At 39.5% G+C, this 21,985-nt stretch overlaps 1 protein-coding gene across 3 annotated transcripts in view; it reads left to right on the forward strand.

The window, feature by feature from the left end:
* Positions 1 to 21,985, forward strand: part of rap1gds1 (RAP1, GTP-GDP dissociation stimulator 1) — a 63,778-nt gene that overhangs the window by 13,855 nt on the left and 27,938 nt on the right. For 2 of the 3 annotated variants that reach the window (XM_050066945.1, XM_050066947.1), the window contains 4 exons: positions 2,584 to 2,709; positions 12,811 to 12,957; positions 19,155 to 19,283; positions 20,616 to 20,741. In XM_050066945.1, the coding sequence (XP_049922902.1) occupies positions 2,584 to 2,709; positions 12,811 to 12,957; positions 19,155 to 19,283; positions 20,616 to 20,741 (528 nt within the window). The remainder of the gene's footprint in view (positions 1 to 2,583; positions 2,710 to 12,810; positions 12,958 to 19,154; positions 19,284 to 20,615; positions 20,742 to 21,985) is intronic. The other variant, XM_050066946.1, reaches the window with a different exon arrangement.

Consider the following 21,985-nt stretch of genomic DNA (forward strand, 5'->3'; position numbering starts at 1 on the left):
GAAGTTATTTTTTCTCCGACTCCGGCTGCTGCAAGAGGCAGCACAACATCCTTTCATTACAGATTTACAGTTTACTAATTAAACTCTCCACAGTATGAACAGTGGCTTCTGCCTCAAAACCAGCCACAGCTCAGCCCTGAGCAGAGTGACTGTCCGCTACTGACCAATCAACGGACTGCAGTGTTTACAGCTCCACCTTTTAGTACCAGATCTGGGCTTTTCACCCCATTATCCAGTGGTATGTGAATGTGGGTGAGTTGAGACTTAACCCACATGTTGCTGTTTTTTTGTTAGCATTGTATTGATCAAGATACTTAATAACAAGAAAGGTACTTATTTTGGCGATTTAAACTGAGTGCTTGGCCACTGGACTTTTGTAGCCAGTCTATCACAGAAAGCCAGTATCAGAGCTGTGGACTCAAGCCATGTGACTTGAACTCAGGTCAGACTTGAGTTAAAAATCCAGTAACTTTATTTTTCACGAAATCCAAAAAAACAACAACAAAAAATTGCCTCACCAATGACTCCTAACTTCGCTTTGACATGAAATGACTTCATATCTCAAAGCTCAAATATTAAACTGTTTGCTATATTAGTAACCTAGCCTGACCCAAATTTTGCATGCATTCTGTTCTTTTTTTTTAATAACCAAACCCAACCCGAGCCTGAGAGAGTAGTAACAAAGTCTAAAGCGACCCAATGCATATTCGATTTTTAACGTCTGAAACACCGTAGCTGGATAGAGAAGTAAATGAGCCTGACCCCAACCCGACACGCATTCTGCTTTTTTTTAATGTCCAAAGCCATTCAGAGGTCAAAAGAGTAGTAACCAAACCCAAATTCATCCAATTTGCACTGTTTTTTAGTGTCCAAAACACCCATGCCGGATAGAGTACTAATCAAGCCTGACCCCAACCTGACATGCATTTTTTTTTTCGTGTCCGAACCTGACTTGAGCCTGGAAAAGTAGTAACTGAGACCTACCCGATCCTGACACACATTCTGTTTTTGTTTTGCTCTCATTTTATCGTGAGCTAGTTAATTTTATATCACATGAATATTTACCTCCTGAAAAAGCCTATGTGTTGTTTTGAGGTATTGTCATGTAAGTAGCAAACCCCGGTATTGAACAAGAAGTAGCCCAACTTAGACAGTAGGTCCATGATTTTTAGGTGGAATCCGAACCCAAACTTTATTTGTAAATATTTGTCTCAACCTGGTCTGACCAGTGTGGTCCCGTTGGATCCTGTCGACCTTGCGTCAGGTGTTTACACTCTGCAGCTACTAATGAACACAACCAGAACCCAAACCTTACTTGTAAAATTCTTCGGAATCAGGTCACACTCCACACTCTACACTACTTAACCGGAACCCAACCCAAAAATTATTTGTAAATATTTATTTGAACCAGGCCGTACTCCACACTCCACACTCTACACTCCATACTCCACACTTTACTGAACCCAACCAGAACACAAACACTATTTGTAAATATTAGTCCATACCAGGCCACACTCTACACTCTTGGTTTTTACTGTTTTTTCCCCCTGTTAAAGGGTTTTTTTGGGGGAGTTTTTCCTTATCCGCTGTGAGAGTCCTAAGGACAGAGGGATGTCGTATGCTGTAAAGCCCTGTGAGGCAAACTGTGATTTGTGATATTGGGCTTTATAAATAAAATTGATTGATTGATTGATAGATTGATTGATTGATTGATTGATCTACACTCTACTGAACCTGGCCCAAACCTGAACATTATTTGCAAATATTTGTCCGAACCAGGCTACATCCACACTTGGCACTCTACACTCTAATAAACCCAACCCCAACCCGAACATTATTTGTAAATATTTGTCTGAAACTAGGCACGATCTGTCGTGTCCCGTCGAGCACGGGTCGAGTGTCTATGCTCTAAAGTGAATAGAAAACAGAAGATAATTCAGATTATTACATTGCATGTAAACTCATCAACAAACAACAACAACAACAATGAAAAGACATGGAAAACATTCACGTTAGAAAATTCTAATGATTGTAGCCTTTAGGACTCTTTATCGTGTGCATTTTCTTTGTGCAGCTTTAACATGAAATGGAGGGTTATGGGTTTAACAGGTCACAGGAATGTCAAATTATCTCTGTATAAATTTTCATTGTTTTGCATTTCTCATTTTGAATAAGCTGATGTGAAGTTAAGTGACCACACATCTTTAAGGATGAACAAAATGGTTAATTACTCTGAATTTGTGCTTTGACTGGGACTTCTTGAGATCATAGAGTAGATTTTACACGCCAGTATCTAAATATTTCTGCAGAGCTTAGAATAAGGATGATCAGGAACAGTGTACTAATAGATAATATTAGTTTTGGGTCAATGTCAGATTTTCATGACATTTGACCCTTCTTTATTTGTTAAAGGCACTTCATAGCTTGATCATGTGATTAGTACATGTGCTACAGATACCGTCTATAAAGTTGTAGGAAATGTGAATTTATGTAGCAGTTTGATGCTCGTAACTTCCTTGAATAAGTTTAACTTCACAGACAGTTTTATATTGACCTGTAACCCAACACCTCTCCCTCTTTCAGAGTTCATGCGGAGTCCCTGTGTCGAAGCCGGCCTCATTCCTCCTCTAATTCAGCTGTTAAACTCCACCGACCAGGAGGTTTTACTGCAGACCGGCCGAGCTCTTGGCAACATCTGTTATGACAGCCGTAAGTAGGAGTCTGCTTTGCTTAGGGAACACTGAATCCCTCATGAGCCTCGTCATCACCATCACACAGCTAATAGAAAAGAAGTCATAAGAATGATGCTGCTTTTGGGCGACAGTAGAAATCTTTGCTGTTTAACCATGTGTTTCAGCTACACCAACCTTTAACTGGGTTATAGTGGTGAATGCAGGGCAGTTTCATTGAGCTTTAATTACTGCATTGGGATAGAGGGCTCCGTGTTAGGTGTGAACACTTCAGTTGAATTTACTCTGACATCCAGGCAATTCCTTTATTTAAAGCCCCATTAGCTCAATAACATATATTTACAGTAACAATACAACATGTAATAGATACACTCATACATATATGGACTCAACAAAGTAGAGTGACATGATATTCATATACTATACATACAATATAATAGGGATGTCCATTTCAAGTTTTTTTTTTTTGCCCCTGATTTGAGCGATTTAATGTTGAATATCTGCTGATACAGTATTTCTATTTTCCTTGATAATACAGCCGTAAAGTGCACACTTCAAGTACTTTAAAGTTACTAAAGTCAATCCAATGTATATGCATGCCAAATGAATACCTCTGCAATGCTTTAAGAAAAAATCCTGCATCCTGCTGTCCATTGCTGTTTTTTGATAAAAAAAAAACCCAAAGTGTAATAAAAAACACTCTCTTCAATATTTTTGGGCTGTAAACCCCAATCCATCCACGACACAAAATTTTAATGCAAAGTCTACACAAATGCCCTGGATTGTCACAGTGACATAAAAACTTCATGTTACTTGACACAAAACTCATTGACATTTTGCACCATGAGTTAAGTTAGTGACTACCCGCCTGTGTGGATATTAGAATGTCGAACAGAATGTTGTGCTGAGGTGAAATAAAGAGCACTTCTATTGTGCTACATTTGTTTCTTTATTATTCAATCAAACAGAGTAGGTTTTGCAATCAAAAAAAAAGATTTGAGAGCAAAAGTATCAATATTGCAATCAAAAAATGTTTTATTGCAAGTAAAAAAAATGATTGATTAAAAAATGCAAATCCAGAAGTTTTGTTTGCAAATCCTAAAGTTTTCTTTGCAAATCTTAAAGTTTTTTTTTTTGCGAGTCTTTTCTTTTCATTTGCAAGTCGAAAAGTTTTGCGAGTAAAAAGTTGAACCTGGTGGGTTGGGCCTAAACTGAAAGCTGTAAGACACGTCTCTATTGGCCAGTCTTGATCGGAATGACAGCTTGCAAAGCATTTTTTTTTTCTTCTTCTCTGGGTTTATTGGCGAATTACAAACAATTTAAAGGTGCATAAGCAGAGAGGATTGATCTGCAAGCAAAACTTTTCAACTTGCAAGCAAAGAGTACTGATTTATAAGCAAAATGATCATACAGTGGTGTGAAAAAGTGTTTGCCCCCTTCCTGATTTCTTACTTTTTTGCATGTTTTCCACACTTAAATGTTTCAGATCATCAAACAAATTTAAACATTAGTCAAAGATAACACAAGTAAACACAAAATGCAGTTTTTAAATGAAGGGTTTTATTAATGAGGAAGAAAAAAATCCAAAGCTACATGGCCCTGTGTGAAAAAGTTTTCACACCACTGTACGTTTTTACTTAGAAACTTTTATGTTCATGTGATATAGACTTAAATGCTCAAATAACAACAAAAAAGCCAAGTTAAATTGACATAAAATTCCTGTCAGACAAGGGTGTTGTTACACATTTATTTTGTGTCTGATGTTTTTAAAACTTTTATGTCACTGTATTGTACTAAAAATTTTGAGTGCAAGCTGTTTCCAAAAAAATTAAATTGAGTGAGCGAATTGGGGTGTACAGTGTACATGGATAAATTAGTCTTATTGGTTTTTTGCTTGCAGGGATTTTGTTGCACTTGCAGTGGCATGGTGGATGTGAAAGACCACTGTCTATATCTCCTTTGCCCACGGTGAAATCTGCCAGAGAAGACAGTAAAATGGAAGAGACTTTCACACCCTTTACGATTTAGAGTCTAAGTCAGGATTGTCTGCACGTGGCTCGCAACATAGCAGCTAACGTGAACATGGGAGGGAACCGGAGGGTGGGCACTAGGGTTCCGCAACAACGCCATCCTACCACTGTGGGTTGGGATGGTGTTATCAGCAGTAACCAACCATTTGATGAGCCTTCTCCGTGACCACCACCCACAACTATACAGCGAGTGTACCTGTGCCTGGTACACACTACACAACTTTTCTGCCCGTTCTGAAAGTCACTATGTCACATTACACAATTGTGGAGTCATAAAATCGTGCCATGACAGACATGACACACTACAAGATGGTCCACACCAATTATCCCCGGTTGTCTTTCACTACTTGTGTGATGTCATCAGGTTATTCTTGTCCTATTTTTATTACTTTTACTATTATTTCAGTGACTGTGTTTAAGTTTATTTACTTTATTAATCCCCCTGAGGGGAAATTCAATGTTTTCACTCTTGCTTGTCAATTACACACAGGTCTGAAAGACACACACATGCACAAACAGGACCTATACATGCACAAAGTGGAGAGATGTCTGTTAGCGTGCCAGCCAAAATGTTTTTGTAGTCACCTAAAAAGCGCCAGCAGATGGCAGGAGCTACATTTAAAGCACCGTACGCAAACATACAAGTCACCGAATCCTCCACAACAAGTTCCTGCAAATGTTTTACAATAAAGGCCTATTTAGAAAATGGAGGGATTCTCTCAGCTGAGGTTATATGGGGCCTTTAATTTGAAAAAGATACAGGAAGTGTTGAGTTTGAAATTATGGTATGATGCATTAACTTTATCAAGGCAATGGGAGCAGATAAAAAGTAAAAGTATAAAAACACAGAGGAATTAATAAATAACGGTCATTTTATAATGTAGTCTGTTTCAAATGAAGCTGGTAGCCTCTGCAGTTGTGGTGAGTAAAAGCCCCGCCACTATTTTTTAATTTTCTTACTTTATGTCTGTCTACATTATGAAGAAATAACATTGTTTGCTAGCTTGATGCTAATGGCAGTACTCACCAGGTTGACAATGTGCCTTTGCTGTTTCACACCATCATTTTCCCCTTTTACTCTGTGTGGTAACGTCCCTAGAGGAAACATTAAAAAGACTGAGGTGTTGTTGCCCTACAGTTGTCTATGGCAGCAGCTAACTCTGTGTTTCTATTGGTCAAAGTGACGGCTGTGATGGGAGTAATCGTGAACGACAAAAAGAAAATCAAACATGATAGACTTTCTGTTAGACAGAAAGTCTATTGTGCTCTTTATTTTATTTGTTTTTCCAAAAGAAAACTTGGTTAAATGATTTCAGTGTGTGTATAAGTACTTTTTGAACATTTTGAGCACAAATACCGCAATAATAATGATAACCGTGATAATTTTGGTCACAATACACGGCTTGAAATGAACTTTTTTACATGGTAGCACTGGTGCTCCTAACTTCAAAAAGTTAGGAGCACCAACAAAATTTTGGGAGCACCCACCATAATGTAAGAAGCACCAACAGTGTAATCGATTTTTTTTTTTATTGCAACAAAAAGTCGACATTATACTGTATACATTACATTGTATGTGTATGCAACAAAAAGTCGACATTATACTGTATACATTACATTGTATGTGTATAGTACACTTATCATTAAAAACTTTTTCAGTTAAGACATTTTTAGAAAAAAACACCACTGAACCACTGAACACCACTGTGAATGAAAGAGTAACCTTAGATGATGATAATACTGATGATGATCATTATCTAAGGTTTCTCTGTCATTCACAGTGGTGTTCAGTGGTAGCCTGGCATTGCCAGACTGTCTGGACACGGAGTGTGCATTTCCTCTATTCCAGAGGGGCGGTATCAATGGCTGTCACTCAAAGTGCCCCTTCACGCAATTGGAAAGACGGAAAACCAATCAGAGTAAACAAAATGTGTGACGTAGGCTAGCACAACGCCACTGTAAACAGACCAGCAAGCAAGTGCAGCGTGTGATTCGCAACCAGGGTGGTGTGCAGTGCAGTAAACTGAAAAGTAGCAAAATTATCCTATAGATGGACATGTGTAACCGGTCAAAAATATTTTCAGTGCCTAACTGATTAATGGATAATCGTAGTTCTTACCATTATTATACAGTCCTGACAGAAAAAGTTTGATAAGATTCGGTTTAACAGATTCACTTCATATGCGGAACAACTTCCCTCTGCAAAAGAAGATCTCAGAGTAATCTCTACTTGACCAAAAGTTGAAATGTGACTCATCTTTAGGTTCCAGGCACTTCGCACAGCAGCAAGACTGTAGCATTTCAGTGTCTTTACTTTGCTCTTATACTGAAACTTCTTAAATTTCTGGTTACTACTAATAGACAGGTGCATTGCACAGCAATCATTTCTTATGATGATTTCTCACATTCTAAACTTGTCCACAAAATCAAAGAAAGGTTCCCGCACACTGTATCGCTCTCAGTCAAACATTTATTGGCGTTATGGTTTGATTTATAGGCTAGTGTTTTCATTTCATTATATTTATTTTGTTTATTGGCGTAACGTTTCGGTCGATGTGACCTTCATCAGACATATCAGAAAACATCTCTGCCCTACATATAAGTACATCCCCGGTGGGTGCAGCTGACCAATCCGAGGACTAGGGGGCTCAACCTTTTTGATGAGTCTCACCTGTCAGAGGGCGATAACATTCAATTAACAGGTACATCAGAGTTTTTACATGATATGAAAAAAAATTTTTTTTGTGTATACATTTTTTATATAAAGATAAAACACTAGCCTATAATCCCTCGCAATGAAAGAGTTGAAACTGTATAAATAGGGGCAACCATGCCAATTATTTAAAAACAATTTTTAGATTTTTGAAAGTATACAAGCAACAGTAAATGCCGGTAAATAATCAATCTCTTTTTTAGAAGGAGGGGAGAAGAAACAACCTAAGTTGAAGCGAAGCAATCTTTTGCAGTGTGTCCAAAAGCCCCTGGATACCCCAGCAGAGGCAGAGGGACAGACCGCAAAAATAATGCTCCCTACACATAGCTCTTCCTGCAGGCAGCAGATATTACAGTCAGGACAGACAGAGAATAAATAAACATCTACAACATTACATTCAGCAACAATTCATCATTTAGTCCCTTTGGTGACAATGTCTGTAACGTAAAGATCCAGAACGCTTCCCTTCTTTTTAGAAGCAAGTCGTGGTCTCCACCCCTAGGTGGCAACGGAACCTGTTCGATCCCACAGAAGCGGAGGGAGGCCACGTCATGTCTCATTTCATTAAAGTGAACAGCCACTGGATAATTCTCATCCTTGCGGCGTATGACACTCTTGTGTTCACTAATTCGCTGTTTAAGTTTCCTCGAGGTCTTACCTACATAGGCAAGGCCACACGGACAGCGAATTATGTAACCTACATGAGTGGACGCGCATGTGATGATACTTTTTATAGGAAACTTTTTTCCGGTGAGAGGATGACAGAAATAGGCAGATTTATAAGTGTTGTTGCACTGTGCGCAATTCCCACATCTATAGTTTCCATTAGGGAGAGGTCTTAGACGGGTTTGTTGTGGTTGGTATGCTTTTTTGTGGAAAAATTAGCATGGACCAAACGATCTTTTAAGTTTTGTCCTCTTTTATAGACAAATAAAGGCGGATTTTTAAAAATGGAGCTGAGCTCTGGATCAGATTTTAATATGTGCCAGTATTTCATAAATGTGGCTTTATTGGCGTTTTGCAAACCATAACGCCAATAAATGTTTGACTGAGAGCGATACAGTGTGCAGGAACCTTTCTTTGATTTTGTGGACACGTTTTGGGTTACGCCCTCTTCCTACGCACCTGTGCCTTCAGGTGTGCTGAGATTCTGCATTCACATTCTAAACTTTAAAGTACATGCTCATTTGCAACTAAAAGGCTTCAAATAATATATATGAATGAGGTAATTATTGTGTTTGAGGTTGTAAAAAAGGAAGTGTCTGGAAAATGTTGTCTTGATTTTGAGAACTACATGGGGAAAAAACTGAAACATTAGCCCATTTTTTTGTGATATGCAAAGAATAAACAAAGGCATTAAAGTTTATCTGACAGTTATATGATTGTGTTTGAAATTGCTACATGTGGCACATTTGAGATATCTGCTCTATTAGTAAATGTACCAGTAGAATATTTGAGTATTGACCTAAGGGAAGAGCAGCAGAGTTTAGTCTGATCTTACAGGCAGCTTAAGAGGCTGTAATCGCAGCTGTCAGTTCTGGTGCATAGTTTCTCCTCTTGTTAAAAAGCTATGTGGAATCTGGTGGGATGTGACATTTGTGTGAGTAAAGGGGGGTCTCAGTAAGCTGGCATGGTTTTATGATAGACTCACTGGGAGAGTGTGGAGAAGCAGCTGCTTGCTACCTTAAATAAACACACATAATACGGGAGACGATGCCGCAGTGAAATAGATAAAACAGGATCTTCTGAAATCACAGCATGAAATGGGATTCCTTTGTACTGCTGCTGTCTTTGAAGTATACAGAACACTTAGTGAGTAGACAAGACATGACACCCGATCACTACAAAGTAGACAGAGTTGTAACACGTGATATTTTAAACATTGTGTGTACTCACTAAGGCCTTACAGAGCATTATTTTTATTTATTCATATTGCCTTATACTAAAAACATTTTTTATGTTTGATAACACTTAGGGTTGCCATTTCAAGGTATACAGTGATATAAAAGCTGATGGTTATCATAAAGTGTAAATTTGCTCATCCACGGTATTGGCAAAAAAAATGTACCTGGATGTTGAATGTCCCCTTTTTTAGTTATTTTCAAAGGGGAGACTTTTTACACATACTTCTATTAACAAAATGGTTTCAGGTTTCAATTATAGTAATAAAATGTTTGTTCAACCAAAAATAACCCTTCCATTTTCATTCCTTTAAGGGTCATTCTGACTGATAATAATATGATTTCTGTAATTACGTGATACTTTGAAACTGCAGTATTTTCTGGTTATTGATGGTTATTTCATACTGTTGCAACCCTAATAACATGAAAACATATCAAAACAAAAAATAAAGGTAATTTTGTCCCAGTTCAGCTCACTTGACATGCTGCTGTGTTGTGCTATGACCTATTCAAGTGCTGGAATTTGTTATTTATAAAATCTGTTATCGTGACAGGCCTAAATGCAACACAGGCTCCGCTCCATTGAGTGTGTGTAGCGGCGTGTTTGACTGTGCGTATTTGGTCATTTACACACTGTCCATAACAATAACTATGTCAGATAACAAACTGCGTCTGGCTTGGGTCGGGTTAAGTTATAATTGTCTCTAGGACTGGGGCGACGTGTCGACGTCGTTCAAACAAAAAATGGTGGCGTGCAGCAGTGCTGTGCTATTGTGCTATGGCCTATTCAAGTGCTGGAATTTGTTATTTATGTGACAACGCCTGAATGCAGTACAGGCTCAGCTCCACTGACCGTGTGCACAGTGGCGTGCTGCGGGTTCGGGCCGGCCTCAGTTATAATTGTCTCACTTGGGTCGGCTTTGATCAGGAAAAGTGTGCTCACCTGTGTGTGTGTGTGTGTGTGTGTGTGTGGGTGTGGGTGTGGGTGTGGGTGTGGGTGTGTGTGTGGGTGTGGGTGTGGGTGTATGTGCGCGCACGTGTTTTTGTGTGTTTGTGCGTGCATCGGGGCTGAACTCCACCATGCGCTTTACAGAGAGCAGAGGAGAATTGTAAACGTGCGACCTTATAGAGACAGAAATGACAATGGATAAATACGTAATATAAGGCTATTTAGTTTGTTTAATAAAAGGACAAGCTATAAACCTGTTCTATAGGAAAGGTAACCTTAAAGGACTTCTGTTGTCATCTGGTGCTGTATAGAAAATAAAATTAAATAAAATTAACTTGACCTTCAAGGGGGGGTGGGGGATGCTGTTGGAGAGGCGGGGTGCCCCCCTGATATAATGGTAGGGGAAACACTGTCACTGGTCCGACCACCGTTGGTGTGTGGACCGTGTTTCCACCAAAGCATTTGTAGATGTCCACTGTGACAGTTAGTTGGAATGGCAAGATGGCTAATGTTAGTTTCTGGGCTACAAATGCATGTGTCTGCATGTCCCTTCAGATGGTGAAAGCCTGATTCAGTGTTGGAGAATCCTGCAGAGAAAGTTGCTATTCCAGCATTGGCAACAACTGCCTACACAGCAAAGCAACCCAATAAAGGAAGGCAATAACTGAAAATAAAACATGTCAATATTGGCGATATGTTTGAAAGAGAGAAAACGTTGCTAATAGTTTAGTTTTCAGCTAGCGGTAGCCAAAGGTTTAAATTTATAAAGCTAATGTTGGCTAAAGCCTCAAATCACAGTGTGTCCTCAGCCTTACCCCCAGCTGCTACAGACCACCTCTGTAGGAGTAGAGCAGGCAGTAGCTCAGGAAACGGACACCCAGAAAACCCTGACTCCCCGACAGATCAGCAAACTTTCTGTTGCTGCCGTTTCACAGGTTAGACCTGGTGCTGCTGCTGGCTGAATTCAAGCCGCTACAGCCCTCTCTGGAGCTGCTTTCTGCTCTCCTCCGGGGAAAACAGTCCTCAGTGGCGGGGAGTGAGGCAGAGGGACCATGGGATACTAACTAGTTATTCCTTTGTCATTTGTGGTCTGATAAACACAGAGAGTGGGATGAGGAGAGGCAGAGTGAATGTGCGACACGTAGCTCTACAATGAAATAAGATGAAATAAATCAATGTATGTGAAACACTGGGTTACTTTATGAAGCATGTGCATATGCTCATGGCCGTCTGGTAGAAAGGGCTTAGGAATGAGAGGGGAGAGCTGCCTTTTTTTTTTTTTTTTTCCTTTCCCAGATTTCTGCCTTCCACAACTTTAATACAACTTAACATCCTTTTAGGCAGCTGTCACCTAGGTTAAAGCCTTTGTGATAGCCATAGCTAAATTCTAACCATTGAAAGCTAGCACATCCTAGCACCAGGCTCTCAAATACCCTTTTTCCACTAAAACTAGTGATAGGGCTAGAAAGACAAAGAGGCTAAAATTTGCGCGTCCATCCGGGTGTCATATTTCCATCACTGCTGACCAAAGCAGATCTGTGCCTAAGCCAGTAAATACTCGTGACCACTGCAGTCATTTGACCTTTGAGTGAATGAGTATCTGTATATTAATATTTCACAATGAAGTCCTACCGTTGTCTTAACATGAAATACATTTCTGAGTCAGCATCAAAAGCAGCTTCATGTGTACAGAACAGAAACAGGAAATACAATGCACTATGCAATATTGCTGTGGTACTTAGAGCTTATGCAGCCACAGGTTAATGAAAGAAGCTGCACTGATACTGAGAAGGCTGATTCGTGTTATGCTTCCTTTGGCAGCTATTCTACCAGGCAAAGCCTTCCCAGAGAGATAATTATCACTAATGTGTATTTTCTGTTTCTCTGAAGAAACAAAGAAATGAAAGAACACCACCAATAAAGTCATTCGTAATGGATATCTGAGGGAAAGTGTACTGACCCTCAAAGGAGTATAACCTGGAAATGGACACAGCGCACAAAGGCTTCATAATGCCAAACGTATCCCTGTCAATAGAGTCTTTTCTTTTAAGATTGCAGTTTTTTGATTTTGCATTTGTGGATTGTGTTAGTTTGCAGTTCTTTTACAAATTCTTCTATAACAAAATATTTAGTAAACTGTGAAGGGAGAACTTTATTCTGTTGCCACACATTGAGAAATTACATAAGACACGGGAGGAACTATGGTCACTCATTTCAATTGCAAATTCAACCCAAGGTTCTTATTTGGAATTTAATTGATCAGATGAGCCTCATGTGAAATCCAGATTTGGATTTACCCAATGTCATATAGTTGTGGTTCTAATTCTTTCCTTTACAATTGTTTTATTCAGCATTTTGACTGTTTACTAGCCTTAGTTTGCATTGATTTGTATGTTTTGTACTGCTTACCTGACACTGCTTTCATATGTATTTTTCAGGTTGTGGTTATTTTTCTTTTTTCTTTTTTTTTTACTTTTTTTCCCTTTGCTTTGTGGTTGATTTGTGTCCTGGCCTCTTTGTTTTGCAGATGAGGGCAGGAGTGCAGTTGACCTGGCAGGAGGGGCTCAGATAGTAGCTGAACACATAAAATCCCTCTCCCAAAATACTGAGCCGGAAAATGAGAAGCTCTTGACTGTCTTTTGTGGCATGCTGATGAACTATAGCAATGATAATGGTAATGACCATCTTTCCCCAAGAACAACTGTTAACTAATCTCAACTAATCAGCGGATGTTCTCTTTCTTATACGCAGATGATGTCACATCTTTTTTTTGGGTGGGTCATAAGACAGTAGGGTTGAACTGAACCAGAACATTTTATACTTTTCTATTTTGGACTGACCTTTCTCCTGATCTTTCTACCATGCTTTCTGTCACTTTTCAAACTTCCACCACAACAACACCTCTGAGGTAATCTACAGTTATTAATGTTTGCTAAGAGTCAGCTTTCATAGCAGCAGTACCCTGTTTCCCCTTCCCTTGCTCCTGTAAGATTTTATTGTTATAGACTCAGGTGGTAGAACATATTCTTTGGTCCTCTCCCTGCTTTTTAACCAGGCTAGCAGCTTGGCTCTAGTGATGGCAACTTCGGTCTGTTGGTCCACCACTTGGTTCAGACTAAAATATCTTTACAACTATTGGATGGCTTGCTTTCAAATTTTGTACACACATTCATGGTCCCCAGAGGATGAATTTTAATTAATTTGGTGAGCCCCTGTCTTTTCCATTTATGGTACAGACTGAAATATCTCAAACACCATAGGGGGGGATTGCCATGAAATGTTGTAAAGTCATTCATTGGCCCAGGAGGATGAATTATAAGGACTTTGGTGATCCCCTGACTTTTCTTCTAGCACCAGGGAGTTGATAGTTGTGGTACAGACTGAAATATCTCAACAACCATACAAGGGGTTGCCTTGAAACGTTAGAGAGACATTCATGGTACCCCCCCTCAAGGCACCCTGACTTTTCTTCTAGCTCCACTGGCAGGTCAAAGTTGTCACTTATCCAGTAAGATATTGCAAAATCTACCAGATGATTGGAACATTTTTTAAGAGATATGCATGGTTCCCATATCATGGATCCTAGTATTTTGCCCTGTAGCCATACCATGAGGTTGACATTTAGGGCTTTCTATCTAGCGCCACCATCAGGTTGGAACTTCAGTTTGTGCCAGGACTTTGTTTTTTGAGCAATACCTGCAAAACTAATGACATCAATGGCAGCTGTGCTTTGTGTTAGGGCTGGAGGATATGGAGAACATCAAATATCACGGTATTTGTAATCAAATACCTCAATATCGATATTGCAACAATGTTGTATTTACACAATGAGTTTTTTTGATAATAATCAGTAATGTGGATATAATGACTAAGTGGGTAAAGGCTAGTTATAGAGCAGCCACAACATTCTGGTAAGTTTAGACAATTATATCACTTTACTGTAATGCAGCCTCTAAATTCAGAAGACAACACTTATAATACTGGGATATCAAAAATCTAAGACAATATGAAGTTTCATATCATGATATCAATATAATATAATAATATATTGCTCAGCCCTACTTTGTTATGTGCTAATTAGCCATAGTTAGCATGCTAACATCCTAAACTAAGGTAGCAATCATAGTAAACATTATCTGCTATACATCAACATGTAAGCACGTGAGCATGGTCATTGTTCAAATGTTAGCATTCTGACGTTAGCAATTATCTCAAAGCACCGCTGTGCATAAGCACAGCATCATAGACCTGCTGCGTGGCAGTAGACTCTTTGTCTTGTTGCATTTCTGTTTGTGCACTGATGAAACAAATAAGATACAACATGCTGATAAGTGAGCTTTAACTTTGTTGTGAGGTATATATTTTTGAACTTTAGACAGAGCCAGGCTAGCTCTTTCCCCCTTCTTTTAGTCTTTATGCTAAGCTAGGCTAACCATGTCCTCATTCCTGTTTCGCACTGAACACAGACATGAGATTTACAATCTTCTCAGCTCTATTCTTTAAAAGAAATCAAACAAGCTTATTTTCCAAATTGTTGAACTGTTTCTTTAGTTTGTAGGGCCATAATAATGAACCTGTGGAGTAACTGGTGTAAAATGTTTTAGAAATACATTTATACAAATAGAAAGTAAAAATAAGCCAGATCTTTTTTTTTTTTTTTTAAGCTCTGTACAGATTTTAAACAATTACGTATCATTTGTAAAGGAGAGCACAGAATGAAGTAATTTTACCCAGACTTCTGTTTCCATGCTAAAAAAGGTTGCCGTTTATCCCACAGCGTACAAACAATATGCTTCTTCTTGCACGTCTGTCTTAATGTATCTACATTACTATCTGTGGACATTCTGAAATATCTGCTATGAAATTTTTATGATCAACTGTTTTTCCAGTTTAAAGAGGTAAGAGAGATGAATTTCCCCTCCACTGTGTCCCTGCATCTTTTTCTCCTTCACTATGCTACAGTTTGTGTCTTTGTGACAGCGAAGCTTGTTGACAGCAGCAAGTATGTGATCTGATGGACTCAGGTCTTCTGCCAAGTGTCTTTTGGCACTGATCGATGGTTGGATCTGTTTGGCTGGGTGATGCGGGCTTTTGGGTTAAGCTAATAAAATGGATGACTTTTTATGGCTTTCTGCAGCTTTCAGCAGCTTTCAGCATCTCGCTGACTCTTCATATCTAGCTAATGTTGAGACAACTCCCTGCTTACTAACACTGCATCAGTTACAAAGGATCTCAAAGACATAAGTATATTTAAGGTTTGCCAATGACAGCCATTGTACAGGTTCTGTGTGTAGCCTTAGCAACCTTAATCCTCAATGAGGGCAATGTCACATATTACCAGTCAGACCTAGCACATTCGGGCCCTAGGCCACTGGTTCCCAAACTGGGGGTCCCGACTCCCTTGGGGTTGTCAAAGCTTCACAGGGGGTCATGAAGCCTTTTTGATTTACAGGTGTGTAAGAAAACCTTTTTTTAATATACAGTAGGCTAACATCTCAGCATTTCATTCATTTCTCAGAAGAAAACCAAATTAAATTGGTATTTTTAAAGTTTAGATTATTACTCAAAATATAAACCTAAAAACGATCTCACAGGTCAAGGGCACGGTGAAAGCCTGAACACAAGCTATATTTCACAGAGCCTTCGTGCTCTGCGAGACAGCATGAGAAGAGTAAGCAGTTAAAAACCAAAGATGTAAATGAACAAGGGCCATGTGCCAGCAAGAAGAAAACCCTGGATTTGTCTAAAAGAAGCTTATTAAGTATGTACGATTCTTAAAAAAAAATAACACAGAGAAAACTGTATATAAAGTTCCTAAAAATATTAGGAAAGCTCATCCCTAATGCAATATTAACAGGAAATAACTTCCTGCAGTTATTGCGTTTACTATTTGGATTCCTTGCGAGTAGGTATAGCTGCTGCTAGAGCAGCTACGTGACCTGCCCGCTAGCTACATGACTCGCCCACCATACACACCTCAGTTTACGATCAGCCCCCCTCGCCTCTTTGCCTGAGAGTGGAAGCTCTGAAGAAAATACTAAATTAGTGTTTAGCCAGCTATGTATTAGGTGAAAATAGAGTAGGGGTAGGGCGTCGGTGGCTTAGTGGTAGAGCAGGCGCCCCATGTACAAGGCTGTTGCCGCAGCGGCCTGGGTTCGACTCCAGCCTGTGGCCCTTTGCTGCATGTCACTTGTCTTGTACTAGCGGTAGGCGTGGTTTGTAGGGGCATATTGTGTACAAACTGAATGTGTCTGCAGCTATACATGTCTTGTTAAATGTACAAGTAATTGGTTGTTCTGCACTGTTTTTGTTATGCATTGAACCTTATATGAAATAACTTTAAAATATGTCACTTTGTTAGGGGTTGTCAGTTTACTCAATGGGTGAGCTTCCCCTGGCGCACTTGTCAGTGTGTACTGATGGACTAGCACTACACTGTTTTGGTTTCACTTCTGTCTTGCAATGTCTTGTTACTCAGCAGCAGGCATGTATGCCCACACATGATGTTCCAAGAAGCAAATATCAGCCACCAGTGCTATTTTGTATCATTTCCCAGAATGTTCATATTCCCCTGTGTTTTTGTGCTTTTTTAAATCTTGACACTTTTTTTTCAATTGCAAAGTTTCTCTTTGCCACCTGCCTCTCCAGAATTCCTCCACAGAGGCTGAATCAATGCCCTGATTAACTTGTTTTAAAACATATAGCATCTGTTTGGATGGCTTTTTATACTCAGTACTTTTACATGACTTAATAGAGTTAGCTACTATCAGTTCTAATTGACTTTCAATAACAATCAGAAAAGTTTTTCGGGAGTATTGTTCTTGAGACTTTAACTTGACTTTTCCATTCTCCTTTCTGTTCTGCTCATCTACCCACTCTTGTCTTTCTCCACCATTGATTCATTCACTCTGGCTTTCAAACGAATCTAAATTATTTTTTTGTTCTCCAGGCAAGCCTAAAAGCTCTATCACTTCTTCCCATCAAATGGCAAATGCATCTCCACTGCTTTGACTGAATCTTTTGGGAACCTGAAATGTGTTTAGGGGGCCTAGATGCCAGGTGAATTACAATTTAATGCAGGTTTGTATAAACCTGCATTATATAATAATTCACAATTTCAAGAGTTTAATTGTAGTCGTAATTGACCAGACCCCAGCCTTGTTGGATTTGTTACTATGGATTCTGGTAAATTTAATTCTGTGTCAAAAATGGACTGAGATTTCCCCAATTGGAATGGAGGAATGGATTTTTGGTTGCTTAATTACAATGTGAATGCACAGCCAATGTAACTCGTAACTTCTAAAAAGTAACGCACAAATGTCAATGATGCATGACGATGAATGCTAAATGTAGTAGCACAAGGAGTGTCATAAATCAGCAAACTGACCCAGTGTGTCAGATGCATAACAAATCTAATGCTTACTATCAGTAGCCACCATAAGCTACTGGTCATACCAGCATAAGCAAAGGCCTGCTTACACCGAAGCTTTCAACACTGTGAAATCTTTCAGTGATTTCAGTTCATTCCAATTAAACTACCACGATTGGTGGGTTCCCTTGTAATGGCAAAGTAAATCTGGGCAATTTCTTAGCATCAGTTTCAACTTTGGTGACTTAACCAGCAAATTCACGCATGCACGCCACCGTGACCATGCTGAGGAGATGGAGAGTCCAGAATGGAGGATGCTATAGTAGCTTATTAGCTGCACGTCACCATTCTCTTTTATAACTTCTTTAGTTGCAGACAGTTATGAGACAGGAGTCGATGGTCCAACTACTTCTTTCGAATAAAGAGTGTGAACTTATTGTTCCACCAGCAACTGAGCTAAGCTAACAAGTTTGCTAACTGATCGTTAGTAAGCTTGTTAACTCAGAGAGCTTTAGTTTCCCTCTTCAATAGATACAGTTGGAGTTGTAATATCCTTTTATGCTAAAGAGAAACTCAAAGTATTTGCTACCATACTGAAGAGTTTTTGTGTGGCTCTCTGCTCATCAGAAAAACTAAAAAAAAAATTCCAGAGGTAAAGGGTAATTTTCAACCCGAATCCATTTTTCCATGTTATTGTGTCCAAATGACCAATGAGAACAATATATTGTTGTTTTTTTTAAATTGGTCTAGTATTAAGCGAGAGCACTGCAGCCAAGCTCCTAAACCAGGAATAGCCCCAAGATAACTATTACCAAACCTACAAAACTCGATTTGAATAAATTATCTTAAAATACACTTCATTTAAAGTCGACAGAAACAAAATAAAACTCACAGAAACGGTCTTGATTCCTCTTTCCACTTCTCTGACAATCACCAATTCCAGTTTAGTTGAAATAAACCTGTAATTTACCCAGTTACGTGTTAAGATATGCAGGCTTTATGCTTTTTGGCCTTTTCTGGTTAAACAAAAAGGATATAACGGTTTATTCAGATATTGTTGTGAGCCTTCAAGGACCTTTAGGTCTTGCGATAGTTTGCCAGATTAATTTTGCTGTACAACTTTGTGGTGTGACCAGGCCTTGAGGTTGGAGCAACAAAATCACTTGGTGTATTGCATCAGTAAAGGATTTTGTTGGTCATTAATTAATCTTTTCAATTTTGAGGGGAAATATGCGTTATTCCTTTCAAAGTGACGTAGTCTTGCTTTATGGTCCCACAGTTGTATCCTCTACTTTACGGGATACAATGTTGTAAAGTAACATGTTTTAAAAAATCATCTTTATAAAATCAGTTTTATACAAATAGTTTTTTTTTAAATTATAACCAGTCAGCTTTCAAGCAATAAATCTCATGTTTTTGTGTTGAGCTCCTCAGCCTCAGCTCTACGTTATGTTTAGAACAACAGATTGACTGCCTGTCACTTTCTGTATCTTTTCTTGCAGATTCCTTACAAGCTCAGCTGATCAATATGGGTGTGATTCCTACTCTGGTAAAGCTTCTGGGCATCCATTCCCACAACACAGCCCTGACAGAAATGTGTCTAATTGCCTTTGGGAATTTGGCTGAGCTTGGTGAGTATACCTGAATAAAACCTATCATCCATTCCAAAATAGTGAACAGTATCATTAACATCTTACCTAGATCTCTTAAACTTTATTTACTGTTAAATACTGTAATTTGTATCATTTTGGTCTGCCAGCATCATCTCACCATGGTCCGAGCGGAAGCGGTTTTAATCAATCAAACCCACAAAAACTAGCCCACTCAGAGGCTTGGAGATAATGGGAAAATTTCTGGTGTATATCCAAATATCATTTTATGAGTGTGCGCCAGCGATAGCCGTGGCTGGGAGCATTATGTTTTCAAGTTGTCTGTCCATGCGTTTGTCTGTCTTTCCCTCTCTCATGAATGCAATATTTCAAGATAGCCCTGAGGGAATTTCTTTAAATTTGGCACAAACATCCACCACAAATTAATAATGAACTAATTATATTTAGGTGGTCAAACGTCAAGGTCATTATGACCTCATCTGTCTCTTTCTCTTGAAGGTGATATCTTAAGAACGCCTTTAGGGATTTTTTTCAAATTAGACACAAAAATCCAATTGGACTCAAGGATGAACTGATTAGAGTTTTGTGGTCAAAGGTCACTGTGACCATGCATTTGTCTCATTCTTTTAACACAGTATCTTAAGAAGGCCTTAATGGTAATTCCCCCCAAATTTAGCACAAGCATCCACTTGGGCTCCAGGATGAAAGATTACTGTGACCATGCATTAGTCTTATTCTTGTAAACACGATATCTTAAGAAGGTCTTGACGGAAATTCCCCCAAATTTGGCACAGACATCCACTTGGACTCAAGAATGACCTGATAGGAATTAAGCAGTCAAAGGTCAATATTTACTCAATGGTAGTATCTCAGAAACAGAAGGGAAGACATTTGGTGAGATACTGAATTGGTGACACTGATCTTGGGTGTCCACCTTGAAACTGTGCTGATTGTATAGATCATCTGTGCTGCTGGGGGGAAGATGTATGTCAAGCATATATGTTTTCATAGACATGGATGTAAACTGTAACTCCAACTCAACTGGTTTGCGGAGGCATAAAACAGCAAAGCAGTTATTCTAGTTTTTCTGTCTAGAAATAAAAAAATCTTAAAAATAAAATTGAAAATCACTGTGACCTGAGTTTATACTGCCTTTGAAAGGGGGTGACTTGTTATGATTTGAGTTGGACCTGCTGTGGCTAAGAGTTCCTCCTGCAGGGCCTAGAAATGGCTTCACTCCTCGGAGGAAGATATCACTATTAACCTCAATTGAATGCACAGAAGATGTCCATGTAGGGGAGAGGATATCTTCTCTCTCATGACATGCCTGTGATTCTCCTTTGGTATTTTCAGAGTCCAGCAAAGAGCAGTTTGCCTCCACCAATATAGCTGAGGAGCTGGTGCGTCTGTTCCAGAAGCAGACAGAGCATGAGAAGAAGGAAATGATTTTTGAGGTTCTGGCTCCCCTTGCAGAAAATGGTAATGAGATTATTCTTTGATCTTTTTTATCATTATTAAGTTTTACAAAAGACCATTATCCACTGTGTGGGAAGTGTCAAGATTTAAGGAGAAAACAGTGAGAGACTGCAGTGTTCTCTCATGCCTGCAGATGAAAGTCATGTAAATGATCCTCTCAGTGTGAGTCATGCTTTCCAGGCTAGCTGCTAACTGCACAGTCATGGCATACAGCTCCTGTATTTGCTCAGCTGCTCTTTTTTAAACATTTCTATGTGTGTGTGTGTGTGTGCGTGCGTGCGTGCGTGCGTGCGTGCGTGCGTGTGTGTGTCGGCAGCAAGGAGAGCATCTTACTTATTGTTGTTATCATCATTCTGTGCACATTGGGTGCTCCTACATTGTCAGTCTCCAGGACAACGTCCTACTTTACTCTAGAGAAACCTCTCTCTCTCTCTCTCTCTCTCTCTCCCTCTCTCTCTCTCCCCATCTCTTTCATCTGTCACACTGCATCTTCTTCATTAGATTTATAGAGACAACAATTGAATACTTGTGTGAAAAAGTCTGAGGTATGATGGGTAGACAGGCACAACATAGAACCTTACCTCTTAGGGCTCTAGTTTGGCAGACCGGGCGAGGCGGAGGCGCAGCGCACCTACGCTTCACCAACAGCGAGTGGCTAGGCGGATTTTGCAAGTTTGGCACACTGTGCGCCTGGCGCAGCTTCTCCTCTTTCCCACCTCCGTCCCTCCTACCTGCGCAAGTCGGAAAGAGGGAGGAGAGAAGGCGTGGAGTGGGTTTTACACACATCACACCAATTAAATGAGCCCCTTTCCTCACCCTTAAATAGGCCGCGCGAAGGCGTAATGAGAGTTTACTCAGTTTGCCATGGCAGAAGAGAGCAGCAGCGTCAGACTCGCAGTCTCACTTTGTTTCTTTTCTTTTGACTTTTCTAAGATGATGCTGAATATATACTCCCTATCTGATGCTGTGGCTGTTTGTGGTTGGCTGAGAGGGATGTGAACTCAATAGTTTGCTGTGTTAATCAAATCAGGTTGGGTTTCCGTTACGCGTGCCAAACGTGACAAACGGTGCCAATCCCCTTTGATCTGACATCAGATGTGACGGGACAGTCGATATAGAGATACATTTATGTGCTGATTGCAGATAGTTGTATTGAATAGTGTTTTTGTGGCTATTTATTGCATTGTTAATGTGCCTGACATTCTGGAAACCTGCCTGTGAGGTTTTGGTGACGTGTGCGCACTGTC

This window comes from Epinephelus moara, chromosome 17 (genome assembly GCF_006386435.1).
Source record: "Epinephelus moara isolate mb chromosome 17, YSFRI_EMoa_1.0, whole genome shotgun sequence".
Taxonomy (NCBI): Eukaryota; Metazoa; Chordata; class Actinopteri; order Perciformes; family Serranidae; genus Epinephelus; species Epinephelus moara.